Source organism: Tachyglossus aculeatus, chromosome 11 (genome assembly GCF_015852505.1).
Source record: "Tachyglossus aculeatus isolate mTacAcu1 chromosome 11, mTacAcu1.pri, whole genome shotgun sequence".
Classification (NCBI taxonomy): domain Eukaryota; kingdom Metazoa; phylum Chordata; class Mammalia; order Monotremata; family Tachyglossidae; genus Tachyglossus; species Tachyglossus aculeatus.
The window spans coordinates 1,769,488-1,796,067 of record NC_052076.1 but is presented as its reverse complement, the minus strand read 5'-3'; the positions used below and the strand labels follow the sequence as shown (position 1 = coordinate 1,796,067).

The following is a 26,580-nucleotide window of genomic DNA, read 5'->3' as shown; positions in this document are numbered from 1 at the left end:
TGGAGTGGATAGGAGACGTGTGTGGCCAGGGCTTGGCTCACTGCCCTCGGGGGCTCCAGAAGCTGTCACTCAGGATGCCAAACCCCTGGGATCAGGGGCCTCCTAGCATCCACCTCCCAACCCTCTCTGGACGAGGGGGAGTGGGAGCCTGGGGTGGGGGAGAACGCCCCCAACTCCGGCCCCTGCTCCTCCCCAGGGTCTAGAGGGAGGGAGACTGGAGCACATTGGTGAGCCTGGAGCCAGTATTGAGGTGGGCCGGGGAGAGCTCACAGGGTCTGGGCAGCAAGAGCCCAGGGCTCGAAGAATCCCCCGACAGGAAGTAGCGCCCGGACTGCCCCTCGCATCCACACCTGGCCTGGGTGCCCTCACTGGATCCCAGGGCTGGACCCTAGCAGGTTTGGGTCAGTAAGGGATATGTAGAGAAGGATGGGGGCAGGAGGATAGGGCTGGGGGAATGGGGGCTCTGGGAGAGAGGCAGCTGAGAGGGTGGGGTCAGGTTTGGAGGAAAGAGGGGCACATCCCCACTGGGTGAGCAGGCAGAGGGGCTCTGGGCAGAGGGGCTCTGAGCAGAGCAGAGATGCCCCGGGAGAGAGTTTCATCCTCACTTTCCTTTCCCGCTCAGACTGTCTGGGTGAGCAGATCCCAGCCTTCCTGTTCCGCATGCTGTGACAGCACACAGCACGCAGGCGGGGAGGGTGGGGGTTTGGGGCAGCTGCCCCTAGGGCAGGGCCTGCCTAGGGGCTGCTTCCTGAGGAGGGAGGCAGGGCAGGGCAGGGGCAGAACTTCTGGGATGGGGTCCCAGGGAACTCTGGGCAAGTTTGGAGCCCCGGAGGCGGTGCCTAAGGGGCCCTCGGAAGGGAGCAGATTCCTTCTAGAAAGTCACCTGACAGGCTCCGGCCAAGAACGCAGATTCCTGAGGCCCAGTGCAGCCCCTTGGAGGAGCTGGGCTGCAGAGAACAAGGGCCCCTCCCCAGGCCTCGCCCCCTCTCTTGGATTCTGGTGAAACGGGCCATGAGAGAAAGAACTTGGGACAGTCCTGGGGCAGGTAAAGGAAAAGCCTCCAGACCAAGCATTTCATAACTCCAGCGAGGGATTCTGGAAGAAGCTTCTGGCTGCCGAACCCCGGAGTGATGTGCCGGGAAGTCCCTTCCAGCTGCCCAGAGTTGCAAGGTGACCCCGGGCCGGCTGGTCCTCCACTCCAGGGCCAAGCAGCCCGGCCCCACCTGCTCTCCTTCAGTGCTTCCAGATCCACCCAGGGGCCTGCCACGGCCTGAGGGGCCCCAGGACAGAAGTGTGGGCCCCCCAAGGGCTCCAGGAGGCTTAGGGCCAGACCCAAAAGGGTTGAGGGCCCATGTGCTGGCCGGGCCAGGCCGGGGACCGCGTCCGCACGGGGCACAGCCTGGGACGCCTTGTGCCGGGCCCGCAGAATTAGCCCCTTTGTTTCCTGGTGCTTCCGCTGAGTCATTGCTCCAGCAGTGTCCCGCACACCCTGTCCTGGGAGCCCGGCCAGGGCCCAGCCGCTGCCCTCTGGGAACCTCCATCCCTCCACTGGGGCACGAGGCTCCTGGGCCGGCCTCCTGGACTCCCCCTTACCCTACCCCCTGGGCTTCCCTCACCCCCACTCGGCTCCAGAAGCCAAATCAGGTCGCATGTGGTCCCCTTCCTCTCTCTGCCAAGCTGAACCGGCTCCCTGCTCAAATCCAACCAAGCAGGACCCAAGGACCGCCCACAGCAGATCTCCTCCTTCCTGCTTTCCAGCAAGGGCTGTCCCCCACAAGCCCCATTCCTGCTAGGGTTTGGGTCCCAGAAACTTCACCTGCCCCTAACTTTCCAAAAGCCTTACCAGGCTGCAGGGGTTCAGACCTGGGAGCCCAAGCAGACTGCCCAGTGGCCAGCCCACCCTCAGGGGCCACTCCCTTCCACCCTAGATCTCCAGTTCTCAGGCCCCCAGGGCCAAGGACCCCCAGCCTGGTAGCCTGACCAGTCGAGTCAGCCGAAGGAAGGACTTCTGGGCCTGAACTGAGGGCCATTCCTTCCCTGGGTGACAGGTCAATCAATCAGTGGTATATATTGAGCAACTTACTGTATGAAGAGCACTGTACTAAGTGCTTGGGAAAGTACAAGAAAGTAAAACTGGTCCTGGCGAAAGCCCGAGGCTCTTGTAGTCTTCAAGCCAGCCCTCCAGCCACCCCAGCACAGCACCACCAAGGAAAGCAGCGTGGCTTAATGGAACCTGGCCCTGGGGGTCAGGAGTCCTGGATTCTTCTAGACTGTGAGCCTGCTGTTGGGTAGGGACTGTCTCTATACGTTGCCAACTTGTACTTCCCAAGCGCTTACTACAGTGCTCTGCTAACAGTAAGAGCTCAATAAATACGATTGAATGAATGAATGAATTATGGCTCTGCCACTTGCCCCCTGGGTGACCTTGGGCAAGTAATAGCGATAATAATTGTGTTGTCTGTTATGTGCTTACTATGTGCCTACTATGTGCCAAGCACTGTACTAAGTGCTGGGGTAATTACAAGGTAATCAGGTTGGACACAGTCCCTGTCCCTCATGGAACTCACAGCCTAAGAGGGAGAGAGAACAGGTATTGAATCCCCATTTTCCAGATAAGGAAATTGAGGCCCAGAGAAGTGAAATGACTTGCCCAAGGTCACAAGCAAGCAAGTGCTGCAGTCGGAGTTAGAGCCCAGGATTTCTGATTCCCAGGTCTGTGGTTTCTCCAGTAGACCAGGCTGCCTCTCTGTGCCTCAGCTTCCTCATTTGTCGAATGGGAATAAGACATCTTCCACTTGGACTGTGAGCGTCGTGTGGGACAGGGACTGTATCTGAGTTATTGTAATAATAATAATGATAATGATGGCATTTGTTAAGCGCTTACTATGTACAAAGCACTGTTCTAAGCGCTGGGGGGATATAACATGATCAGGTTGTCCCACGTGGGGCTCACAGTCAATCCCTATTTTACAGATGAGGTAACTGAGGTTCAGAGAAGTTAAGTGACTTGCCCAGGGTCACACAGCAGACGTGTGGTGGAGCCGGGATTCGAACCCATGACCTCTATCTCCAAAGACCGTGCTCTTTCCACTGAGCCACGCTGCTTGCCCCTTAGTAAGTGCTTAACAAAGCCCAAATGTTCCTAGGATTATGATGATGATGAGTCAAACTAGGTACCTCCTTCCTCCCCGAGGTTCCTCCCCTCCCCAGTTGGGCCGGTCGGCGGCCATCCCTGTCGCGGGGACGCCCTCAGGTGGCCACAGCAGGTAACAGCAGCCCAAAGCGCTTAGTACAGTGCTCTGCACACAGTAAGCGCTCAATAAATACGATTGATTGATTGATTGATCTTAACGGGGAGTTCATCTTGCAGAAGCCGTCTACGCAGCTGGACATACCTGGTTTCTGAAACACCGCGTCTTAAGTCGAAACATCGAAAGTCGGATCCCACGTTCCCCGAGGAACAGGAATGTGAATGGGGGATTGGTTCCTGAACCGACATCGGACCCAAATCAATAACCCAGAATTGTATACTCCGTCTTTATTACAGAGGAGAAACACAGCTACGTGAATGTGGCTATGTTGAGACAGAGAGGTCCCACGAATCAGTAGCTAACTTTGACAGTTCACTATAGAGTGGGCTTGTCACCCTTCCCTCATGACCAGGGAGCTGCCCTGCACCCTCCTTCTTGAAACTCTGCTCCCTTTTTACTTTCCCCAACGCTGTGTTTCAAATGATTTCCCTATTTCCCCAAGGCTCCCGTGCACGGCCGCAGCCCCAAGCCCTGCCTACTCCCGCAGAACTAGTGCCATGCGGTAAAGCTGAGGCCGGGGGAGGGATAGAAGTCACGGTTTTGTGGGGAAGAGCAGACAGGTAAACTGACGGGTGCCCGTATGCCTGTTCACAAGGGGAAGCGGCTTCTGCGAGTAGTGCTTGACGATGGCGGCCACGCTGGAGAAGAGCTGCGGGGAAGGAGGACAGGGCTGAGAGGCCAGCGGAAGCAGGGAAGAGAGGGGAGAGGAAATGGACAGGCAGACAGGGGTTTGGGGGGCGGTGTGGACTGCTTCATCAAACCACCTGATCCTTCTTACCTCCACCACTTCTCTCCTTCCCTCAGGACCACCCCACCTCGCCCCCTCCCAGCCGCAGAATTTGGGGCAGGGCCCCAGGGACGCTCGCCCCATCCTTGGCCCAGCCGTCAGCCCTGCCAGAAGAGACCCAAGGATTCCTCTGGATGCTGGGAGGGGCTGAGGCGGACGGGAAGGTGGTCCCCGGGTGCACCCTCCAGCCCCACCACTCCCCAGCACTCACCTCCTCTCGGATCTTCCCCTCCCGGCCAAGAGCATAGTGCCGCCCGCCGTCCAGCCGCCGGATGGGGACATTGTAGACATGGTTGTGGAGCAGCACGGCCAGAGTGAAGGGCTGGGACCCTCGTGGGTTCGAGCTGGGACGCACGATGAAGGCCCCATCCTGGCCACAAGACCAACCGGGCAGTCAGCTCATTGTAATCGCTCCGGGGATGGGTCGGGCATAAGGCTTCGGGGTCTCTGGGGGTCCCCCATAGGGAGGCAGGTAGCTACCTTTTGGAGAAGCAAGACGCTTTCGGCTGTCTGGCGGTCGCAGGGATCCGCATACCAGGGTTGGGTCAGGATGCTGGGGTCCTGCAGACAGCACCAGGGGGACACTAAACCATCGGGTGGGGTGGGGGCCAGTGGGCAGAACTAGGGCTGGGAGGGCGGGGATGCGGAGTTTTTGTCCTACAGCTCATGGAAGGCCAAAACAGGTCAAGAGACAGTAAGGACCCCAGAACAGGGAAGGACCCGGTCCCCTGGTTTCCCTCCCCTCCCACCTGCCCCTTTCACCCACCCCTCTCACCTCATCTGTGGGGTTGTTCCCCAGGTGGGCTGCAGAAAGTGGCAGGTATTCAGCTGAAAGAGGGGAGCAAAGTATGGGGGTGGAGCTGGGGGGTCTAGGTCAGGATGCCCAGAATTGATTGGGAGCAGGGAAACAGTCCTGGCAATGAAGGGGCCCCTACCGACAGCCAAAGGGAAACTAAAGGAGCCCTCTCCCAACTCCATCAGGAGACTTGGAATGAGAACTTGCCAGCCCCAGGCTTGGGAGCGAGCCCGTGGGGACAGCCTGGAAGGGGCTTCTGGGCAAGTGGACTCCACCCTGCCTGGCAGGGCACACAAGAAGTGGGGGAAATCATCCAGCCTAAGCTAACCACCCCTCAGGACTGGGTGGCGGGGTGTGAGGCAGCAGGGAATGGTGGGAGAAGGGGGAGGCTTTGGCAGGCAGGCTGGCACAATTCCCTGCAGGGACATGGACCACTCCTCACCCTCAGGAACTGTTTCCGCTGGTCCCTGGAACATAGGAAGCCATGTTAAGGAAGTGGTGGGGGCACCCCGAGCCCTGCCTCTCTTCAATAACCGCCCCACACACTCGCCCTCAACCCCTGGCAACTCCCCCACCCGCCAGCTCACTGCGATGCCTCTCCCCACACTCACACCGATGGCTGTCCAGGAGAAGGTGTTGGCCCTGTGGAAAGCAGATTTAGGAAGCAAAGTTCAACAGGGGGCCCCTCCTGGTCTCTCCTCCTTCTCTGGGGTAGAGAATCAGCCTACCAAGGACCCCTGTCTAGGAACGTTTTGGATGATACTTCCAGCGGGGAGCTCTGAGGCAAACTCACCGGGGCAGCTTTGAGATCTTGGGCTGAGGGGTTGGAGGAATCAGAGCTTGAACATTTGGAACCCGGCTCAGGCTGGAGGCTGGGGCTAGGGCTAGGGCTGGCATTGGGGCTGAGGCTGAGAGAGAGAAGACTGGTGAGTTGATTGAGGCCTACTTGAGCTCCAGAAACAGGGGGTGGGGGACGGGAGGGTGGGAGTCAAGGACTGGGTAAGGCTGGGAGCACCAGCCTGGAGGCTCAACAAATCCCTAGACTTTACAGGGATTTAGACTTCTGGGCAGGGATCAAGTCTCTATCTATTGTACTTGCCCAAGCGTTTAGTACAGCAGAGTGCACAGAGTACGCATTCAGTCCATATGCTTGACCAGTTGATTCTAGAAGCCGAGGGTCCCTTGCATGCGGTCAGGGCAGAGGTAGCCAACTGGCCGAGTGGGAGGTAGAAGGCAGGGCTTGTCAGAAGGGTGAGGAGGGCAGGGGATGGAGGGGAAGAGGGGAAGGCACCATGGGATGGGAAGGGGCTTACCTGGGTGGGGCTCACACTCCAGATAGATGCTTTCAGGGGATTCCTTCTGTGGGGAGGAAACCTACAGGGCCAGGACGTAAATAGGACTGAGCCCGTGGGAGCATGTGGCCCTGGGCAAACTGGAATCCTTCTGGGTGTCAGCCCCTGCACTGAGGCCCAGTCAAGCGATGGATCATCACCTGCCATGGGCTGTTAGGCCCTCCCAGTCACTGAGCGTGGGTGCGGGCTTGCAGTGCATTCATGCATGCAGGCTCCTTTTGGTGTGGCCAGGACTCCCCCAACCTGATGGCAGGGGATGGGCTGAAGGGACCGGACTTCTCCTACCCACTGGAGATGGAGCGGGGCAGTGGCAGGGTGTCCCTTGCCTTGAGCCGCTGCCCTCGGTCCCCTCCAACCCAGCACTCCTGTTGCTTGTGGGGAGGAGCTGAGGGAGCTCAACAGAAGCCACTCTGTCCCTTGCCCTCAAGGATCTGCCAGGGGCTGTACCTGCTACGGGGGCGGAAACAAGGGGCTTCCCGAGGTAACTCGGAGCAGAGCCGAGGGCTGACAGCCATCTGCGAGAGGATTCAGAGCCCAGGCCACCGGGCCAAGAGTGACTTCTTGGCCAAGCCCTGCTCCAGTCACCATGGCTGCGGGGCCAGTCCGGTCCATCCCAGAGGCCTTCAGAGGCCCGGAATGGCTGGGCTGGATGGTGGAAGGTCGCTGACAGGCCCGGCCCAGAGGTCCCATGCAAACTCCTCCAGGCCTGCAGGGGAACCTCTGGAGCCAGGACCCCATCCCGGGCCTCATGGGGCCGGGGCCAGGCCCAGCTCTGGGGCCATCTGGCCCCTGACAGCCAGCACCCAAGCCCAGGGTTCCGCATTCCCCGGCTTCCCGCTGGGAATCCGTCCATCTTGGGACTAACACCAACAATCTGAAAGGGGCTCTCAGAATTCCCCTTTTGGGTCCCCTCTCCACAAGCCCCCTCCCCCATCACCCCCGCAGCCCCCCACCCCCTGCCACCCCCCGGCTCTACTCTGGGGCCTAGGCTTGGGCCCCTGGGCCAGGACTGGAAGCGGTGGCCGCGGGATTCAGTAACTCACTGCGCTGTCCGAGGAGCCGGACCCTGTAAGGAGAAGAAGATAAAGGGAGCGCTGGGTGGGGTCAGGGGCCCTGTCTGGGGGTCAGAGAGGCTGGAAAGAACAGGGCTGGGGAGCAATGGGGACAAAGATAGGGTTCCAGACACCAGTCTCTGGCCTGAGCTGGGTCCTGGATCCCAGGGCCCCTCAGGGGGAAATGCTGGGGTTAGTGGGGGCAGACTCTGATGTGGGAGCAGGTGGCAGCTTTGCAGTCCCAACCCCTGGCCAGAGTGAGCCTCCTCAACTGCTAGCCCCTGCTGGCCCCAGCCACTTTGTGGGGTCCGGGGGGGGGGGGTCCCCAGCTGTGTCTTCTCTCCTTGTCCTTGCCTTTGCCATTACCTCTGCCATCACCATTATCTCTCAGGTCCATCAGCTGGCTCCGAGACATGGCTTCCTGTAAGCTCAATGCCGTCAGCATCTGTGGGAAGAGGGGGCCAGAGAGAGTTGGGGTGGGGAGGGCACCTGCAGAGATGTGGAGGTGAGAGTGAGCATGAGTATGTAAGGATGTGTATATGTGTGTGTGTGCGTGCAATAGAGAGCGTATAGGATAGGCTTGTTTGTGAGTGTGTGTGGGGGGGGTCATTGGCTGGTGTGCAAGTGTGTGAAAAGGGACAAAAAGAGGAAGCCAGGACTATAGAAAGCCTGCCTCCGTCAGTCTGTCCATGGGCCTCCACGAGTTGGTCCAACCCACCAACCCTCCCCGTCTTCCCTAATTCCCGGCACAATCCTAGGAAATAAGACAAGATGGTGGGAAGGGGAGATTGGGGGGCCCAAGGAAGGGGGCTCTGGGAAGTGTTGGAGTAGGGAGCCAGTGGACCCGGAATCTATCAGCAGCGGATGATGGGAGGGGGTGCAGAGTGGCCCCGGGTTGCCAGGGGCTAGCAGACTGCTTTGCATGTTGATACTCAGGGACTCTCGGAGGCAAATTTAAGCAAATGATGCAGATGAGTGGTGCCCACTGTGGCTGGGGCTCTGACTTGGCCAAGAATGGGCAGGGGCTCACCATGGCTGGGTGGGGCTTGGGGAGAAACCCCGGAGGCCTGGGGAGCTGACTCGGACCCGGCCAATCTGGAAATGTCAAATGGTGAACAGCTGAGACCCTCATACCGTCCCTGCTGGCTCTACCCCCTTTCCCCCTAGTGCCATCCCTCCCCCTCCAGGACCCCAGCCAGACCCCCCACCCCTGTCCCTCTGCCCTCCCTGCTCTGCCTCCACCTCAGCTTCCCCCCCCCCCCAGCCCTCCTCCATCCACACAACCCATAGACTCCCTCCCCTTTCCTCCCTGCCCTTCCTTTACCTGCCTCTCCCTTCCTCACCTGAGTACAGACTCTTCCCCTTCAGAGGTGCTGGACAGGCAGGGGTCACTTGGTGACGCTGGGCCTCATAGGGGGGCACCTCATACTCCCCACTCCCCACCTTCTTGTTGCCCCCCTCCAAGCTCTGCAGAAGAGGGGCAGCAGAGGCTGGCTCAGGGGAGAGCAAGCAGGGAATGGAGAGGGATGGGGCAGAAGAGACTGGATTGGGGGATACTTGGAGAGGACGGAGGGACAGAAGTGGAGATGTCGGGGGCCCGTGGAGACGCGGGGGCCGTGGACATGTGTGGGTCGAACAGCCTCACCAAGATGTTCCAGGGCTGTGGGAGACTCGGGGACCCGGGGCCACAGGCTTCTAACATCTGTCCTGGGGAAGCCAGATGGAGCTGAGTCAGTTTGCCCACCCTGGCCCCTCCCACTTCCAATCTCCCTGCCCACCCTGAGCTCCAATTTCCTGGCCCAGCCAGGAATCTCACAGTGCACTGGGCAGTGCTGGGTCGAGAGGGGGCACTCAGTCCAACTCCCCCCCAAAACCCAGGAGGGCCCTCCCCACCCTGCACCCCTTCATGGGAAAGAACCTCTTGATCGGTCCTATTCCCACCTAGAGGCCTAGAGTAGCCCCACCCCAGTAGAGGCCCCTTGCCCGGCTACTTACTGGCCCGTGGAGGCGGTGGCGGTGGGGGTAGCTTCAGCCTGCAATCAGACTCCTGTCAGTTCCCCTCAGGGAAGCCCAGAATTCCAGTAGGCCTGATGTGAAACCCCCAGACGAAGAGGGCCAGGCCCAGCTGAGCTCCCGGGGGCGGGTGGGGGAAACCCCACAGAGGGGCTGTGGAGGAGGGATGCCCAAAGTCCCACGGGCTGGAAGGGGACTGCTGGGGGTTGCACTCGTGCCCTGTCCAGATCCCTGTGCCCTCTGTTCTCCGAAAACTAGGGGAGATGGGGGAGGGGAGGATGGGAGGGATGGGGCAGGCGACCTGGGATGAGGGGTAAGGGGACTCACGGGGTCTTGTTTCCTCCAAACCGGTCCTAGAAGAAGAACAGAGCAGGGGAGAGGTCAATGCCGCTCTGACACCAGGAAAGGGAGTTTGGTGCCAAGTCTCGGGTCCCAGCATGGGTTGGGGTTTGAGATTGAAACCCCATCCCGGGCCTGATCGCCGCTGGGGACCCGGCCCAGAGTTGGCCTCGGGCAGGTTCTCACCATGGAGGAAGCAGGCAGGAATGGAGTGGGGATCTGGGTGGCTCTCTTAACCCGGCAGGGATGCAAATGGCCCCAGCCAGCAGGACAGGGGCTCTGTTGTTTCCCAGATTTGCATCTCCCAAAACCAAATACAGTCCTGGGTCAGGAGAGCCATCTCTCCCCGCTCCCCCCGCCTCAACTCCCCTCCTCTCTCCCAACCACTTTCCTCTCTCTGCTTGGCCCCACCCCCATCCCGGCCCAGCCCCCTACTCCCCCGGACCCTGGTTGCCAGCCCCATTTGGTGCCACCGGAGCCCACCCCTAGTCTCGAATGTGCAGACTTTCAAACTGGCAGGCAACACCCCTTCTCTGAAGGATGGCCTGGGGCCCTGAGCACAGGCCCAACACAACAGGAGAAGAATCCTGAACAAGTGGGCACCTGGGTCCACTATCCCGGAGGGAAGCGGTGCACTTCTGAAATCAGTCCAAGCAGCTGGGACTCTCCAGCTGGCTGCCCCTGAGGATCAACGCCCAGTCCCCATGCGGCCCATGGAGCTGTCACTGCTCAACAGACCGATCCCGGGCATGGCCTCTAGCCCAGCTGAGCTCCGTCTTTCCCCTTCCCCAGGAACAGGCAGCCCGGGAACCCCCAGGCAGACCTGACTCGCGGGTCTGAATTGAACCATGATCTCCCCAGCCGGTAGATTTGGGTCACCCAAGGGATGTGCCCCACGAGGCACCAGGCCAGCCTGCCTGAGCCTGGCGTCCACTCCAGACCCAGCCCGGACCCTGACCCACTTGGTCTCTTTGCCAGGAGAGAGGTGAGCAATAACCTCGACCCCCGCTCCTGAGTAACCAGGGTTACCACCCATCCTGCTTCACAGCACTCCAACCAGGGGTTAACCAGAGAGGCCTGAAGCCAGAACTTGGCCCAGGTCCAGCCGGGCTGAAAGGAAGTGAGCCTTACCGGCACTCCAACTCCAAAATCATCCCCCTTATTGTTGCAGGGAGGCCGCCCTTGCCGGTGTAGGACCGATTCCCTTCCCTTCTGCCTGCCTGGACCCAGCGAGGGAGACAAGGCTGGAGTCAGAAAGTCCGGGCTCTCTGACCATCCTCTCGCTATCGTGCTCCCGATACAGCTGAAACCCGAGTCTTGGACTGGGAGCTAACCACCAGCTGAGATGAGGCCCTGGGGAGGGTGTCCGCCTGGGACCCCACGGCGGAAGTGTGGCCGTTACCTGCTGCCTGTGATCTGTTCTCCCAGCCGAGAGGCAGGGCACCAGCGCATGGGAGGACTTGCAGGTAAGCCACTTCTCCCCACCCCTCAGTTGCTCCCTCTGCAAAATAGGGGGATGAGGCCGGGGGGTCCAGAGGCTGTGAAACCCCAAGGGCACCAAGGTTTGGGCACCAAGGCTGCCACTTCTGGGCGCTCCCCACCCCGGGAGTGGCACTGAGTGCCCTGAGGCCGGCCAGGGGCTGACTAGGAAGCCAGCTTGCCCCCACTCCCCATTACAGAGACAAAACATGTAGGCCTTATTTGTTGTTGATTCATTTCCCCCACAAGATTGAGTGCTTGTAGATCTCATTGGGCCAGCCACCCCTGCAGGACTGCTGGTCTCCTCAGGAGACTGCAAGTCCCTCCCTGGGCCGTGGGCCACTGCCACCGCCACCCCACACCACCGGAAAGTCCCTAAATCCGCCCACCAGGCAGCTCCGGAGAGGGAGGGAAACTGGGGAAATAGGCAGGGGGTTTGACGGCACACTAGCAGACCCTTGGACTTCAGACATCAGCCCGCGGCAGTGGGGGGGCTCTAGGCGTGTTGCTGCCCTTCACTATTCGTGGACCCTGGCAGCGACCGTGCGAGTTCTTCCCTGCCCATGCCCACCCTCTGCCCATCCACCCGCCCTGTGCCAGCTGCAGCCCCGTGGGGTCTTCTGATTTCGGAGCCTCCCGGCAGGGCAGGCAAGAAACAGAGTCGGAGCCCCCACGCCTGAGGGAGTGAACGGGGCCGCCCAGGAGGCGAAGCACTGAGACCCCCGGGGTGTGCGAGGACCAGACCACTTTGTAGGGGAAGACACCCGCCCCTCTTCTCTCCCTTTCGAGGGATTGTGGGGTTTGTGCACCCTGGAGAGGGTGGGGAGGAAAGCACCGCATCGAGACTACGACACCTAGAAACCTGGAGGAAGACAATCTTAACCCCCGATGGCCTGGATGATTTCGCAAACCGGGATCTTCTGGGGTCAGCTGCCGGGCCACAGGGACCCAACCCCGTTTCTAGGGCAGTGGAGGCCCTAGGGCTGCTGAGCCCCATCAAGAAGAGAGTCATTAAGGCCCCTCAGAGACTGAATTTTAAAGAGTGTGGCCAATTTGGTTTTTACTTCAATCCCACTGTGCCCCATGGGGACCAAGTCCAGGAAGAGTGATGGGGTCAGAAGCCCCAGGTTGCAGCCTTAAGGGTGTGGCCATTTCTTCCCCCTCCTCTCAGGGGTCTGGGCTGGACTCCCCGCCTCTCACACTACAGGTCTTCCCCAAGACCTGGAGCTTACAAGCCCGTGCATCTGCCCCCATTACCCACCTCTACCCATGTGCCCCCGCAAAAGTCCTGCCAGCTTTCTGCTTCACTCTCACTTGGCACCTCCGTTGAACAGCAGGCACCTAAATTTGGCTTTGTCTAAGAAAGATCAAAATTTTTAGCAAATTGGAGACAGGTTGTGTTTTTAGTAGTAGTCAGTCCGTCAGTCGTATTTGAGTACTTACTGTGTGCAGGGCACTGTACTAAGTGCTTGGGAGAGTACAGTATAACAATCAACGGACACATTCCCTGTCCGCAACCAGATTATGGTATAGAGGGGGGAGACAGACATTAATATAAATAAATTACAAATAAGTACATAAGTGCTGGGAGGGGAGATGAATAAAAGGAGCGAGTCAGGGCGACACAGAAGGGAATGGGAGAAGAGGAAATGGGGACTTGGTCAGAGAAGGCCTCTTGAAGGAGATGTGCTTTCAATAAGGCTTTGAAGGTTGGGGGAGAGCGCTCCAGGAGAGAGGCAGGAAGTGGGCGAGAGGTTGGTAGTGAGATAGATGAGATTGAGATACGATGAGAAGGTTAGCATTAGAGGACCAAAGTATGCATGCTGGGTTATATTAGGAGAGTAGTGAGGCAAGTGGGGAGCAGGGGGCAAGGTGATTGAGTGCTTTAAAGCCAATGGTGAAGAGTTTCTGTTTGATGGAGAGGTGGATGGGCAACCACTGGAGGTTCTTGAGGAGTGGAGAAACATGGACTGAATGTTTTTGTAGAAAAATGATCTGGGTAGCAGAGCGAAGTATGGACTGGAGTGGGGAGAGACAGGAGACAGGGAGGACAGCAAGGAGGCAAGGAGACAGGAGGCAGGGAGGACAGCAAGGAGCACAGTCCCTTTGAGACTGTGAGCCCGCTGTTGGGTAGGGACTGTCTCTATATGTTGCCAACTTGTACTTCCCAAGCGCTTAGTACAGTGCTCTGTACACAGTAAGTGCTCAATAAATACAATTGAATGACTGAATGAGGCTGACACAAATTAAGGAGGACTAGGATAAGTGCTTGGGTCAACATAGTAGCAGCTTGGATGGAGAGGAAAGGACAGATTTTAGCAATGTTATGAAGGTAGGACTATGTGGGTTGAATGAGAGATGAGTAGAGAATAATGCCAAGGTTAAGGGCTTGCATGACAGGATGGATAGTGCGATTGGGAAAGTCAGGGGGAGGACAGGGCTTGGGTGGGAAAATAAGAAATTCAGTTTTAGACATTAAATTTGAGGTGACGGGAAGGCCTCCAAGTAGAGGTGTCTCGAAGGCAGGAGGAAATGTGAGGCAGCAGAAAGGGAGAGAGATTAGGGCTGGAGGAGGAAGAATGTATTTTTTTTTTGATGGCATTTATTAAGCACTTATTATGTGCAAAGCACTGTTCTAAGCACTGGGAAGGTTACAAGGAGATCAGGTTGTCCCACGGGGAGCTCACAGTCTTCATCCCCATTTTACAGATGAGGGAACTGAGGCACAGAGAAGTTAAGTGACTTGCCCAAAGTCACACAGCTGACAATTGGCAGAGTAGGGATTCGAACCCATGATCCCTGACTCCAAAGCCCGTGCTCTTTCCACTGAGCCATGCTGCTTCTTCTATTTGTAGTGGCCATGGCCTGTTGAGGACAATGATTGGGAAGCGAAACAAAAGTACAACACATTTTTACTGTTGGGCCGGTTCTAGGTTCATCACCCCCTGCTTCCACCCCCCCCCACCCCCACTTAAGCGACCTTCCTTCTAGTGCCCCCCAACCCCCCTTCCGGTCCGGTCCTGACTGACTCTCCCCTCCCCCGCCCCCCTCACCCCGGGAAAAAGGCCCTTGTTATCACCAAGTTACATTAACGACAACCTCATTCGCACCTACTCAGCCTTCGTGTCCCACCATCGACCCCCGGCCCACGTCCTCCCCCGGGCCTGGAATGCCCTCCCTCTACCCGTCCGCCAAGCTCGCTCTCTTCCCCCTTTCAAGGCCCTACTGAGAGCTCACCTCCTCCAGGAGGCCTTCCCAGACTGAGCCCCTTCCTTCCTCTCCCCCTCGTCCCCCTCTCCATCCCCCGCATCTTACCTCCTTCCCTTCCCTTCCCCACAGCAACTGTATATATGTATATATGTTTGTACATATTTATTACTCTATTTATTAATTTATTTTACTTGTACCTATCTATTCTATTTATTTTATTTTGTTAGTATGCTTGGTTTTGTTCTCTGTCTCCCCCTTCTAGACTGTGAGCCCACTGTTGGGTAGGGACTGTCTCTATATGTTGCCAGCTTGTACTTCCCAAGCGCTTAGTACAGTGCTCTGCACACAGTAAGCGCTCAATAAATACGATTGATTGATTGATTGATTGATTGATTGATCACCCAGTAGCCTGGTTTGATTGTCTCCAAGGCCGCTACCTCATGGGGGTCATCCCGCCTGTCCCATTAAAGCCTCACTGCAACCCTTGGCAAAAAGTGGGTAGGAGGGGGAGCCCCCCTGGGTCCAGGAGTTGTGGGGTCCTCTGCTTTGTCCCGGGGGCTGGGGAACGTTCATCAGGAGGTGCTGATGGGCCTGGAGAAAACCCACCACTGCCGGGTCACATCCCCTCCTCCGGCTGCCGTGGCCTGGGAACTTGGCTGGGGCCGAGCCCCAAATGGTCACCCCAGGCACCCCCCGACAGCTTCTCCGAGGTCGGGAAGCCTGGCTCTTCCAAGAGGGAAGGCTGCCCCTTTCCCAGAAAACAGCTGGGCTTTGGTTTGCTCCCCATTTTCCTCTGTGGTTTCCAGCCTGGGAACAGATTTACTTCCAGTCCAGGGCCCTGAGGGCGGGGCCAGGGGAGGGTGAGCTGTTTAGGTCAGTCAGGCAGGCAGTCGTATTTACTGAGTGCTTACTGTGTGCAGAGCACTGTACTAAGTACTTGGGAGAGTACAGTATGACAGTAAAACTGACACATTCCCTGCCTACAACGAGCCTACAGTCTAGCGGGGGAGACAGACATTAATATAAATAAATAAATTACAAATATGTACATAAGTAATAATAATAATAATGATGGCATTTAATAAACACTTACTATGTGCAAAGCACAGTTCTAAGCGCTGGGGAGGTTACAAGGTGATCAGGTTGTCCCTCAGGGGGCTCACGGTCTTAATCCCCATTTTACAGATAACTGAGCCCACTGTTGGGTAGGGACTGTCTCTATATGTTGCCAACTTGTACTTCCTAAGCGCTTAGTACAGTGCTCTGCACACAGTAAGCGCTCAATACGATTGATTGATTGATAACTGAGGCACAGAGAAGTCAAGTGACTTGCCCAAAGTCACACAGCTGACAATTGGCGGAGCCGGGGTTTGAACCCATGACCTCTGACTCCAAAGCCCGTGTTTTTTCTACTGAGCCACATTGCTTCTCAAGTGGTGGTGTGGGGCTGGGAGCGGGGGGATGAATAAAAGGAACAAGTCAGGGTGATGCAGAAGGAAGAGCTAGAAGAGAAAAGGAGGGCTTAGTCAGGGAAGACCTCTTGGAGGAGGCTATGGAGGAGGAGGGTCTGGCTCCAAGGGGTAGAATTGGGAAGGGATCTGGGATTTGGGATGCACGCATGAGCTGTTCAGCTGCATCTTTCAGCTCTACCTCAGTTGGTGGGAGACCAACATCTCCTCCCTCTGGCCCCCCCACCAATAATCAAGGTAAAACCTGCCCCCATGGATGAGGGGCTCCTGCCAGCAGGCCCCTTCTGAGATCACATCTCCTCTAGGAGGCCTTCCCCAGTTAATTTGGGAATCTCCCCACTCCCTTGTAGCGCCCTACTCCCACTTCAGCATCACCTAAGCCTTTGGGTACCCCCTTCCCCATCCCCCAGAGCATTTTGTTCTCCATTACTTCTAGCTGTAATATCTTCGGCTAGATTGCAAGGTCTCTGAGGGTAGGGCTCATGCCTACTAATTTTAGTATATGTGCGCTAGCTCTTAGTACTGTGTGCTCTGCATGGAGCTGTGGGGTGCTCAAGAAATACCTCTGATGGATTAATTGGCTTGGTGCAGGTCTGCCACCCTCCCACCCCCCTGCTCCCTCAATCAGTGGTATTTGTTGATCACTTACTGTGGGCAGAGCACCATGCTGAGCACTTGGGAGAGTAGAATACAACAGAATTAGTGGACACACTCCCTGCCCATAACAAGGTAACAGTCTAGAGTCTGGGCCTCTCCCAAGCCTAGGCAGTGAACGTGGTCCCAGCAGTTCCTCAGAATACACCCACATCGGCTGAGCCCTGGGACTGGCCCCGCTTACCTTAGATCGCTATAGGTGTAGAGACTCACCCGTTAGTTCCTCCCCAAGAGAAGATGGTTTACAAGTGAGCAAGAAAGATGACTGACTGGTCAGGGCAGGCCCAGACACGACTTGGCATCCCTACTCCCCTCTGCCCACAGCCATGCAAGCCCAGCCCCTTATCGGAGCAGAGCCCCGGCTGGGAGACTCGGCTGGAAACCCCAGCTGGGCTCCAATTGCAGAGAGAGGCCCAGGAAACCTCCGGAAACCAGCGTTTCCCCAGGCCCTCAGTCGCCCATCAGTCACTCCAGCGATGGTCTTTATACTGTGCCTCCAGTGTACCGAGCATGGCACTAAACCCTTGGGAGAATCTGATCGAATTAGCAGATCGGATCACGGCCCTCAAGGAGCTGACAATCTAGCCGGCTGGCACATAGGCACGAAACAATTTACAGATGGAAGAAGGGAGAGATGGAGCCATTGTTGAGTAGGTGGGCCAACTGGCACAGTTTTGGGGGAGAGGGGAGGAGGTGGTGGTGGGGTGTGTGAGTGTAAGTGTGTTTGGACTTTGACACCTGTCTACATGTTTTGTTTTGTTGTCTGTATCCCCCTTCCAGACTGTGAACCTGTTGTTGGGTAGGGACCGTCTCTCCATGTTGCCAACTTGTACTTCCCAAGCAACTAGTACATTGCTCTGCACACAGTAAGCACTCAATAAATATGATTGAATGAATGAATGAATGAGTGGGCTGCTTGGCCGGGAGAGGGTGTTCACTCTGTTAAGCCCCCTCACCTCTGGCCTTCCTGAGGTATTTCCCTCCACCCACCCTGCCCTCTGGCCCTGAAGACGTCTCTCCCCCTTCCCAGGCTAAATGCCTTTGGGACTGGGCATCTAATGGACCCTGGCAAAGCCCGGCAGGCAGAACTATCAGTACATTTCCAGCACTCGCCAGTGTGACCCAAAGTGCCAAGGGCGGGAATAATGCAGGGCACAGTCAGACACGGAGCTGGAAAAGGCCAGCTCTGGGGGTGGGAGGCAAGACCTCATCCATGCCAAGCCCTGCCCCTGTCGGGGGTGGGGAGGGCACTTTCAGGGACCACCCCCTTTTTCTCCTTGTCCAGGGGAAACCAAAGTCCCTGGGGGGTTGGGGGTCCCACAGAGGAAGGGGGTGCTGGATTTGGGGGCCGGTGCCTTCCCCTGATGCTGAGCCCCTCCTGCAGGGAAGGAAGGGGAAGGTGGGGATGAAGGAGGCTCTGGGGGCGGGGACCTTTGCCAATAGCCCCGTTCTTCCCCTCCGCCGAAGTCCCGGGCTGAGCGTGGGGCCTTTCCCCGCCCCACCCGGCCCCGCCCGGCCCGGTGACTCACTAGCTCAGCCCCGGGACAAGCCACCGCCCGAGCGGACCCCTTGGTCAGAGGGGCTCGGAGCCCGCAGAAGTAGAGGCGGCCCCAAAGGTGAGAGGTTTTTGGGGGGGAAGAGTGTCCCCCCTCTCCCGGCCCCGCCCGAACCCAAACAAAACTTGCGGCAGGAGGGACCCCTTCCCTGCCCCCAGTCCACAGCCCCCCGCCCCGCACCTGCCGCCCCAGGCGAACGTCCCGGCCCGGGGACTTGAGGCCGGGGGGTCGGAGAAGCAGGCTGGGCCGGCGGACCTGCCTCCAGCCGGTCCTGGCGAGCGGGCCGGACTGGACTGGGCTGGACTGGCCGCAGTCCAAGGCCGAGGTCCAGGCAAGAGGAGGAGAGCTGCCGAGGTCGGCCCCGGTAACTGTCCTCTCCGGCCCGGGGTGCTGAGCTGCAGAAAGGGAGGTGGGGGCGGATGAGCCAGCGGCCCCTCCCAGGAACTCTAAATGAGCGGGGCTGGGTGACCCCCCCCCCCCCAAACGCTGCCACCGACTGTGAGCCCACTATTGGGTAGGGACTGTCTCTATGTGTTGCCAACTTGTACTTTCCAAGCGCTTAGTACAGTGCTCTGCACACAGTAAGCGCTCAATAAATTGATGATGATGATGATGACTAAACGAATTCAATCTCCTGCGGCTTCCTGCTTCCGTCTCCACGGCGTGCCCAGGGCCGCCACGGGCAGCCACGGGGCAGGGGCAGTCAAAGGGGCAGCCAGAGGGGCAGGGGCAGCCGCAGCCCCGAGCAATTGCCCCCTCCCTCCTTCCCCGGGCCAAGGGGCAAGGCCGCTTCACTCCGGCCCGGGCCGGGGAGCTGTCACTCTCTCTCCCGGGCCCTCTGCCCCCGTCTCTATATGTTGCCAACTTGTACTTCTCAAGCGCTTAGTACAGTGCTCTGCACACAGTAAGTCCTCAATAAATACGATTGGATGGATGGATGGATCCCGGCCTTCCCGCCCTTGGCAAGGGCGCATTTGGGGCCGGGTGTGTGTGTGTCAGGGGGTGGGGGTAAGAGGGAGAGACCACCCCCCTCTGGATCCTCTTTTCCTGATCTAGCTGGGGGAAGGGGTGGAGTTGTGGAGCGGCTCCGGCCTTTCCCTCCAGGCTGGCAGCGGGGGTAGCCCACGCTCTCCAGTTTCCTGAGATTCTTTTTTTCCATGACTGATGTTTTCTTCTCAGTCCTTCGGTTGGCCCCCAGCCCTGCCCTCCGCCCCTGCTCCACCCAGCGGCGCCCTGCCCCCCCCCGCCGACGGGGAAAGGGGAAGGAACTGGCTGGATGGGCAGGGGGGGTGGGGGAGAGGGGCACGGCAGGACTGGTGCCACCAGGCCCAGGAAAGCGGGGGCGGCGGGAAGAGCCGGTCCCTTGAGCAGGCGAGCAGCGCCCGCCTCAATGTGCAGGCCCCTGGGGGTCCGGCCGGGGGAGGGGGCTCAACGAGACGAGACCCCCCCCATTGCCAAACCCTGGGCTGAGCCGGTCAGAAACCCTTCCACTTCATCCTCCCCATTTCCCAGGAGGGAGAAAGCGAGGCGCCGAGGCGGGGCCCACCCTCCCCTGCCTTGGTTAGCCAGTGCCCCGAGCCCCCAGCGTCGCCCAGACTTTAGGCAGCCTCGGCCTAAAACCGCAGAGGCGCTGATGACCAACTCTTCTTACCTCTCCAGATTCCCGGCGCCATGTACACGGCCATCCCCAAAAGGTACTGACCCAGCCTTGGCGCCCCCCCCACCTCATTTCTGTCCCTTAGCGGCGGCCCAGACCCCCGGGGATGGGGGGAAGCGGGACAGGGCTGGGAAGGGGTCTTTCCAGCGCCTCTGGAAGTGTCCGGGTCTGACCAGGGGCCCCGGGGGAAGGAGGTGAGGAGGATCCCAGCCCAGATTCCCCTGGAGGAAACAGTGGCTTCAACCCACCACCTGCCCCCAGCCTGCAGCAGGAGCTCGGGGACCCCTGCCCCCTCGGAGCTGGTATTTGGGCTTCAGGCCTGTCCTTGCTCTGCCCCCCCCCCCCCCACTGGCCCCTAGCCCCCTCGCCCCATGTCCCAGCCCTCGGCCTCCGGGCTCCCCGCCGACGGCCTCTTCCTTTCTGGCCCCAGCGGCTCCCTGTTCGAGCCGTCGGTGACGGAGCCCGGCCTGCACCTGTGGCGGGTAGAGAAACTGAAGCCGGTGCCCGTGCCGCCCCAGAACCACGGCGTCTTCTACACTGGTGACTCCTACCTGGTGCTGCACAACGGTCCTGAGGAGCTCTCCCACCTGCACCTCTGGATTGGTCAGTGAACGGAAGCGGCAGGGCCGGGGGACTGGGGAGGGCTGGAGCTTTGACCCTGAACTTGGAGAGAGCAGCATGGTCTTCCCACCCACCCAAACCCTGACCTCTCCCTGACTTTCCTGTCACTGTAGACAGCACCGCCATCCTCCTGTCTCCCAAGCCTGTAACCTTGGCCTTATTCTCAACTCATCTTTCATTTTCAACCCCCCCGCTTTTTAATCTATCTCTGTCTTGTCAGTTCAACCTTCACATCATTGCTAAAATCCATCCTTTCTTCTCCATCCTAACTGCTACTACGTTGACCTAAGCAGTTATCCTGTCCCTCCTTATTTACTGTATCAGCCTCCTTGCTGACCTCCCTGCCTCCTGTCTCTTCCCACTCCAATTCATACTTCATGCTGCTGCCCAGATCATTTTTCTACATTCAGTCCACATTTTGCCACTCCTCAAGAACCTCAGGTAGTTGCCCATCCACCTTGGCATCAAACAGAAGCTCCTATCGGCTTTAAAGCACTCAAACACCTCTCCCCCTCCCACCTTAACTCGCTGCTTTCCCACTACGACCCAGCCCACACACTTTGCTCCTCTAATGCCAATCTACTCACTGTAAGTCGATCTCATCTATCTCACAGTCCTCTCGTTCACATCTTGCTTCTGGCCTGGAATGCCCTCCTCAGGGTCACAAAGCCTGCCCCACGTTGGGCTGACAGTCTGAAAAGGAAAGAGAGTGGAGATCTGATCCTTATTTTACAAATGAGGACCAGTCCCAGAGGTAAAGTGACTTGTCTGAGGTCACCCAACAGGCCATTGGCAAAGCTGGGAGCCCCAACTCCCAACCCTATGCCCTTTCCACTCGGCCAAGTGAGTGCCCTTTACCCCCTTGCCAGCTGGGAGAACAGGCAGTCCTCAGGAAGGGTCAGGATGCCAATAACTCTGTTGGTGGGGTCCCTACTGAGGAGCGAGCACCCCACCCTTCCACCCCCAAAATCCCCATGTCCGACTGTGGAAGGGACTCTCCTGTGGCTTTTTTGACATGCAGGAAAGACATTTGATTGGGCCCAATACGCCAATAGAAATTGTAGCGGGCAGGGGAGGCTTTAGAGGCTAAGCTGGGCCCACCCATCCCTGCTGCAAAGAGCCCGGGGAGACTCAGGGATTTGCAACCTTTCTCCGTTTCCCTCACCCAGGAGAACAGTCCTCGCGGGATGAACAGGGCGCCTGCGCCATGCTCTCTGTGCACCTAAACTCGCTGTTGGGGGAGCGGCCAATTCAGCACCGAGAGGTGCAGGGCAATGAATCTGACCTCTTCATGAGCTACTTCCCTCATGGACTCAAGTACCAGGTTAGAGTCCCTAGGATCTTCCCTCCCCTCTTCCCCAAGGCCAACTCCCATCTGCCAGGCTAGGAGCCTCTCCTGCTACTTGGCTACAGGAGCCCTTCTAGCTGGGACTTTTTTCTGCTCCCCTTCCCCCCTCCAGTCTCATTGTTCATCTGGCTCAGTATTCCGACTGCAACAGGGACAGCAGGATGGACTGTCCAACACCCCTGACTCTTCCCTCAGTGACCCAGCAGGAATCACCCCACACCCCTGACTTTTCCCTCTCCATCCCTGAATTTCCCCTACTGACCCAGCATGGATTGCCCATCTATGGATCCAGTTAATCTGTCTTGAACCCATTTATGATATTAGTTGCAAAATTTTTGGTGGGAACGGGTTTTCCGTGGTCCCCCGCCCCTGTGCTTGTTCCGATCCTGCCCGTTTCGTTTGGGGAACAGAAATTCCCTATTCACCCTGTCCATGCCCTTCCTAGCTCTGCAAACTCAAATCCCGTCCTTTCCGAGCCAGTGACCTTCCAAGATGTGGAGTCCCGGCCCTTCCGGCCCACTCTTGTATGGAAGCTGGGAAGATGCCCCAGCCATCTGGATTGCCGTTCTCTGCCCTCTTTGGGTGGCTCTGTCGTCCCACCCGTCTCTATGGAGGGGGCACGTGGGGACACGAGGGGCCTCACTCTTCCCATGCCATTCTGCAGGAGGGGGGCGTGGAGTCAGCTTTTCACCGGGCCTCGCCCAGCCCCGCTGCCGGTCCGGTCCGGAGGCTGTATCAGGTGAAGGGGAAGAAGAACATTCGGGCCACAGAGAGGGCGCTCAGCTGGGAGAGCTTCAATACTGGCGACTGCTTCATTCTGGACCTTGGCCAGGTAGGGTTGCAGGTAGTGAGGAAGCCCCCAGGCCGCCCAGCAGTGGGATGTGGGCACGGGCCCTGGAGGCTAGCCCAGGCCTGCATGGCAGGATTTGCTCGCTTTGACTGAGAGCTGGGGGAGCGGGAGAAGGTGTGATTTTATGAAAAGCAGCGTGGCTCAGTGGAAAGAGCACGGGCTTTGGAGTCAGAGGTCATGGGTTCAAATCCCAGCTCTGCCACTTGTCAGCTGTGTGACTTTGGGCAAGTCACTTAACTTCCCTGTGCCTCAGTTACCTCATCTGTAAAATGAGGATTAAGACTGTGAGGCCCCCGTGGGACAACCTGATCACCTTCTAACCGCCCCAGTGCTTAGAACGGTGTTTTGCACATAGTAAGCGCTTAATAAAGAAGCACTTAATATGAGAAGCAGCTTGGCTCAGTGGAAAGAGCCCAGGCTTTGGAGTCAGAGGTCATGGGTTTAAATCCTGGCTCCGCCAATTATCAGCTGTGTGACTTTGGGCAAGTCACTTCACTTCTCTGGGCCTCAGTTACCACATCTGTAAAAATGGGGATTAACTGTGAGCCCCCCGTGGGACAACCTGATCACCTTGTAATCTCCCCAGTTCTTAGAACGGTGTTTTGCACATAGTATGCGCTTAATAAATGCCATCATTATTACTGTTATTATTTTGGGCATGTGATGGTGAGCTCGTGCATGACTCCCATCTGACCAGTGGACACCCTCGGGCCTAGAGGGCTTGGGCCTCAGCCCGACCCCTCCTGCAAGGCTCCTGAGGGTTGCAGTGGAGTGAGATGGCAGGGCTGGGCAACCGTAAAATGCTGTCAGGAAATGTGTGACAGACTCTGAAGTTGGTCAGGGGCTCTGACCAACCAGCTCCCCCAGTCACCTGGCACTCCCTTCCTGGGGTGCCCGGGGTGGAATTCACCCCGGTTATGATCTGCAAGGGCAGATGTGACCAATGAGTGCTCAGTCAATATCGACGGGCCCAGCAGGAGGACGACCCCCTGGGCTCGGAATAGCAGGATGGGGTGGAGGGGTGGGGGTTCAAAGAGTGCGTCTGACCCAACCCTTGCCTCTGCAGACCATCTACACGTGGTGTGGTGAGAAATCCAACATTCTGGAGCGCAACAAAGCCCGGGACCTGGCCACGGCCATCCGGGACAGCGAGAGGCGGGGGAAGGCCCAGGTGGAGATCATCTCCGACGGGGAGGAGCCGGCGGAGATGATGCAGGTCTGGAGAGGCCCCGGTGGGGTGGAGGCCGGAAGGAAAGGGTGGTGGCGGAATGAGAGAGGCTGGGGGCCAATTTCCCCAGGCTTGCGGGGAGTAAGGTCAGGTGTCAGCTGCCCCGGGCTAGGGGTTGGGCTATCTGGGGTCCTGTCCAGCCATGTGCTTCCCTTAGGTCCTGGGCCCCAAGCCGGCCCTGAGGGAGGGCAACCCCGAGGAGGATCTCACGGCTGACCAGACCAACGCCCAGGCTGCTGCCCTGTATAAGGTAAACCCAGACGGGGGTAGGGGGCGGTTTTGCAGGCCGGGGGTGGGGACAGGCTTTGGGGACCACCACTTCAGTAATGCTGTCTCAAGGTCAAGGTCATGCCACTCAGGCCAAACCCAAGAGGGGCAGGTGCCTCTGTGGACACTGAGGATCGAGGTCAGCCCTGATCTCTCTCCCTCTCTGCAGTGTCGCATTTCCTCCTGCCTTCAAGACATCCCTACTTGGGTGTCCGCCCGTCACCTCAAGCATATGTCTACAACAGAACTCCTTATCTTCCCACCCAAACCTTGTCCTCCCCCTGACTTTCCCATCATTGTAGGTGGCACCAGCATCCTTCCTGTCTCACAAACTCATAACCCTGGCATTATCCTTGACTCCTCTCTTTCATTCAACGCACATATTCAGTCCATCACTAAATCCTGTCAGTTCAACCTTCATGACATCGCTAAAGTCCACCTTTTCCTCTCTATCCAAACTACCACATTAATAGTCACTCATCCTATCCCACCTCGATTACTACATCAGACTCCTTGGTGACCTCTCCGCCTCCTGTCTCTCCCCACTCCAGCCCATACATCACTCTGCTGCCCAGATCACTTTTCTACAAAACCATTCAGTCCACGTTTTCCCACTCCTCAAGAACCTCAAGTAATTGCCCATCCACCTCCGCATCAAACAGAAACCCCTCACCATCGGCTTTAAAGCACTCAATCACCTTGCCCCCTCCTACCTCACATTGCTACTCTCCTACTACAACCCAGCCTGCATACTTAGTTCCTCTAATACCAACTTTCTCACTATACCTCAATCTCATCGCCGACCTCTTGCCCATATCCTGCCTCTGGCCTGGAATGCTCTCCTTCCTCAATTTGACAATTACTCTTCCCGGCCTTCAAAGGTGAAGGCACATCACCTCCAAGAGGTCTTCTCAGACCTAAGTCCCACTTTTCTCCTACTGCGTCACTCTGACTTGTTCCCTTTATTCATCCTCTCCCCCCATTCCACAGCACTTCTGTATATATCTGTAATTTATGTATTTATATTCATGCCTCTCTCCCCCTCTAGATTGTAAGCTTGTTATGGGCAGGAAATTTGTTGTTATATTGTACCCTCCCAAGTGCTTGGTACAGTGCTCTGCACACAGTAGGTGACTATGACTGACTGAGGAAACCCTGGCTGCTGTGAAGGCGCCTGCTCCCATGGCATGAAGTGCCACTGATTGGAGAGCGGGGATCAGCCCCTCCTGAGCCCCGCTGTTAGAAAGGCTTGTGTGTGTTGGGGGTGGGTTGGGGGAGAGGCATGGGGACCAGCCATTCTGTCAGTATCTCCCCACGCACCCACGACCCCGCCTTTCCCAGGTGTCGGATGCCACTGGGAAGATGGACCTGACCAAGGTGGCGGACAGCAGCCCCTTCGCCGCCCAGCTTCTGGTCCCCGACGACTGCTTCGTGCTGGACAACGGCGCCTGCGGCAAGATCTACGTGTGGAAAGGTGGGTGCGACCCCGCATCGCTTGGCTGGGCAACCGGCGGCGGGCACCATGGCCCACCCAGCCGGGGCTCCCCCGGGGAGCAGCCTGCGGCCTCTCTAACTTGTCTCCCTCCCTGCCCGCAGGGCACAAAGCCAACGAGCAGGAGCGGCAGGCCGCACTGCGGGTGGCTGAGGATTTCATCTCGCGCATGCGCTATGCCCCCAACACCCAGGTGAGGAGACCTGCCCCCGCCCCAAAACACTGCCTCCTCCCAGGGCTGTGGCAGGGAAGGGCCAGGGGACAGCACTGGGCCGTGGCGGGGTCCCTTAGCTCTCCCTCCCACCACACCTCTGCAGGTGGAGATCCTGCCCCAGGGCCGGGAGAGCCCGATCTTCAAGCAATTCTTCAAGAACTGGAAATAAGCCTGGGAACCACCATCCCTGCAGCCCCCGCTCCACCCCCTGCCATCAGCTCTGCTTGGGGCTGCTAACCCCATGCCTCCACCGGTCCTCCGTGGCCCTGCCATTGCATTAATAAAGGAGACAAATGGGCCCTCTTTCCTCCCACCTTGGGCACCAGGCTGCGAGCTGAGTGGGCCCCACCCATCCTCCTGGGCTCCCTCCTCTGGGCTTTGCCAGAATCCTGCTCTCGCCTGAGTTTGGGAACCCCCTGTCTCCACACTCCCTCCGCAGGTTTCCTCAGGGAAGGGGCATTGCCCAGGTCCCTCCCAGCAGAGAGACTGGAGCGCTCTCCCCTGGGCTGCTCCAGGAAGCTGGGACCTACCTGCAAGGGGCAGCTGGGAACCCGGCTGGGCTACTTGGATGGTCCATGCTGCCCCATCTGTGCCTTGGCCCCCAGGGAGCCCCCTCTCCAAGCGCTCACCCTCTGAGTGCCCAATAGTGGGGTATTGCTGTGCGACCCCTGCTGCATCCTTGCCCTCTGTAATCAGCCATCCCAGGAAGGGGGAACAGGACCCAACTATCAGAGCTCCCCTCTCTTCCCAGTATGGCTATCCAGACTGCTACCATGCCTGTCTGCCACTGAACTGGGGGTGTGAGAACAGGTTCATAGGTGCCCTCTACCCTCAGTCACACTGCTCCACTCCCATGCCCTTACCAAGCAGCTGGGCACCTAGTTC

General features: G+C 58.2%; 2 protein-coding genes and 1 long non-coding RNA gene across 4 annotated transcripts; 1 reads left to right on the top strand and 2 right to left on the bottom strand.

Moving 5' to 3' along the window:
- Positions 1-3,684: 3,684 nt before the first annotated feature.
- SH2D6 (SH2 domain containing 6) lies at positions 3,685-5,370 on the bottom strand. Its single transcript, XM_038753499.1, has 5 exons — positions 5,337-5,370; positions 4,874-4,926; positions 4,579-4,659; positions 4,310-4,468; positions 3,685-3,960 (listed from the first exon to the last, which is right to left on the bottom strand). The coding sequence occupies exons 1-5, from the start codon at positions 5,368-5,370 to the stop codon at positions 3,844-3,846; spliced, it is 444 nt and encodes a 147-aa protein (XP_038609427.1). The 3' UTR covers positions 3,685-3,843.
- Positions 5,371-5,508: 138 nt separating this feature from the next.
- On the bottom strand, positions 5,509-6,916 carry LOC119935178. Its single transcript, XR_005453096.1, has 3 exons — positions 6,208-6,916; positions 5,688-5,802; positions 5,509-5,536 (listed from the first exon to the last, which is right to left on the bottom strand). It is a non-coding gene; the product is annotated as an uncharacterized LOC119935178 (long non-coding RNA).
- An 11,074-nt stretch (positions 6,917-17,990) lies between these two features.
- Positions 17,991-25,989, top strand: CAPG (capping actin protein, gelsolin like). 2 transcript variants are annotated; one of them, XM_038754112.1, is made up of 10 exons: positions 17,991-18,078; positions 19,678-19,712; positions 20,106-20,278; positions 21,466-21,620; positions 22,309-22,476; positions 23,561-23,710; positions 23,880-23,972; positions 25,331-25,463; positions 25,586-25,674; positions 25,799-25,989. In XM_038754112.1, exons 2-10 carry the CDS (start codon positions 19,690-19,692, stop codon positions 25,862-25,864), a joined length of 1,050 nt encoding a protein of 349 aa, XP_038610040.1. In that variant the 5' UTR covers positions 17,991-18,078; positions 19,678-19,689; the 3' UTR covers positions 25,865-25,989. The 2 variants fall into 2 exon arrangements, with proteins under 2 accessions (XP_038610040.1, XP_038610041.1); XM_038754113.1 differs by lacking the exon at positions 17,991-18,078 and having other exon boundaries at positions 19,539-19,712.
- The last annotated feature ends 591 nt before the right edge of the window (positions 25,990-26,580 follow it).

Coding starts and splice junctions, on each gene's coding strand:
- CAPG (XM_038754112.1), top strand. CDS start 19,690: ATGTACACGGCCATCCCCAAAAG. Junction 19,713..20,105: donor TACACGGCCATCCCCAAAAG/GTACTGACCCAG, acceptor TTCTGGCCCCAG/CGGCTCCCTGTTCGAGCCGT. Junction 25,464..25,585: donor CAAGATCTACGTGTGGAAAG/GTGGGTGCGACC, acceptor CCCTGCCCGCAG/GGCACAAAGCCAACGAGCAG.
- SH2D6 (XM_038753499.1), bottom strand. CDS start 5,370: ATGTTCCAGGGACCAGCGGAAACAGTTCCTGAGG. Junction 4,469..4,578: donor GCGTCTTGCTTCTCCAAAAG/GTAGCTACCTGC, acceptor TCTTGTGGCCAG/GATGGGGCCTTCATCGTGCG. Junction 3,961..4,309: donor AGGGGAAGATCCGAGAGGAG/GTGAGTGCTGGG, acceptor CCTTCCCCGCAG/CTCTTCTCCAGCGTGGCCGC.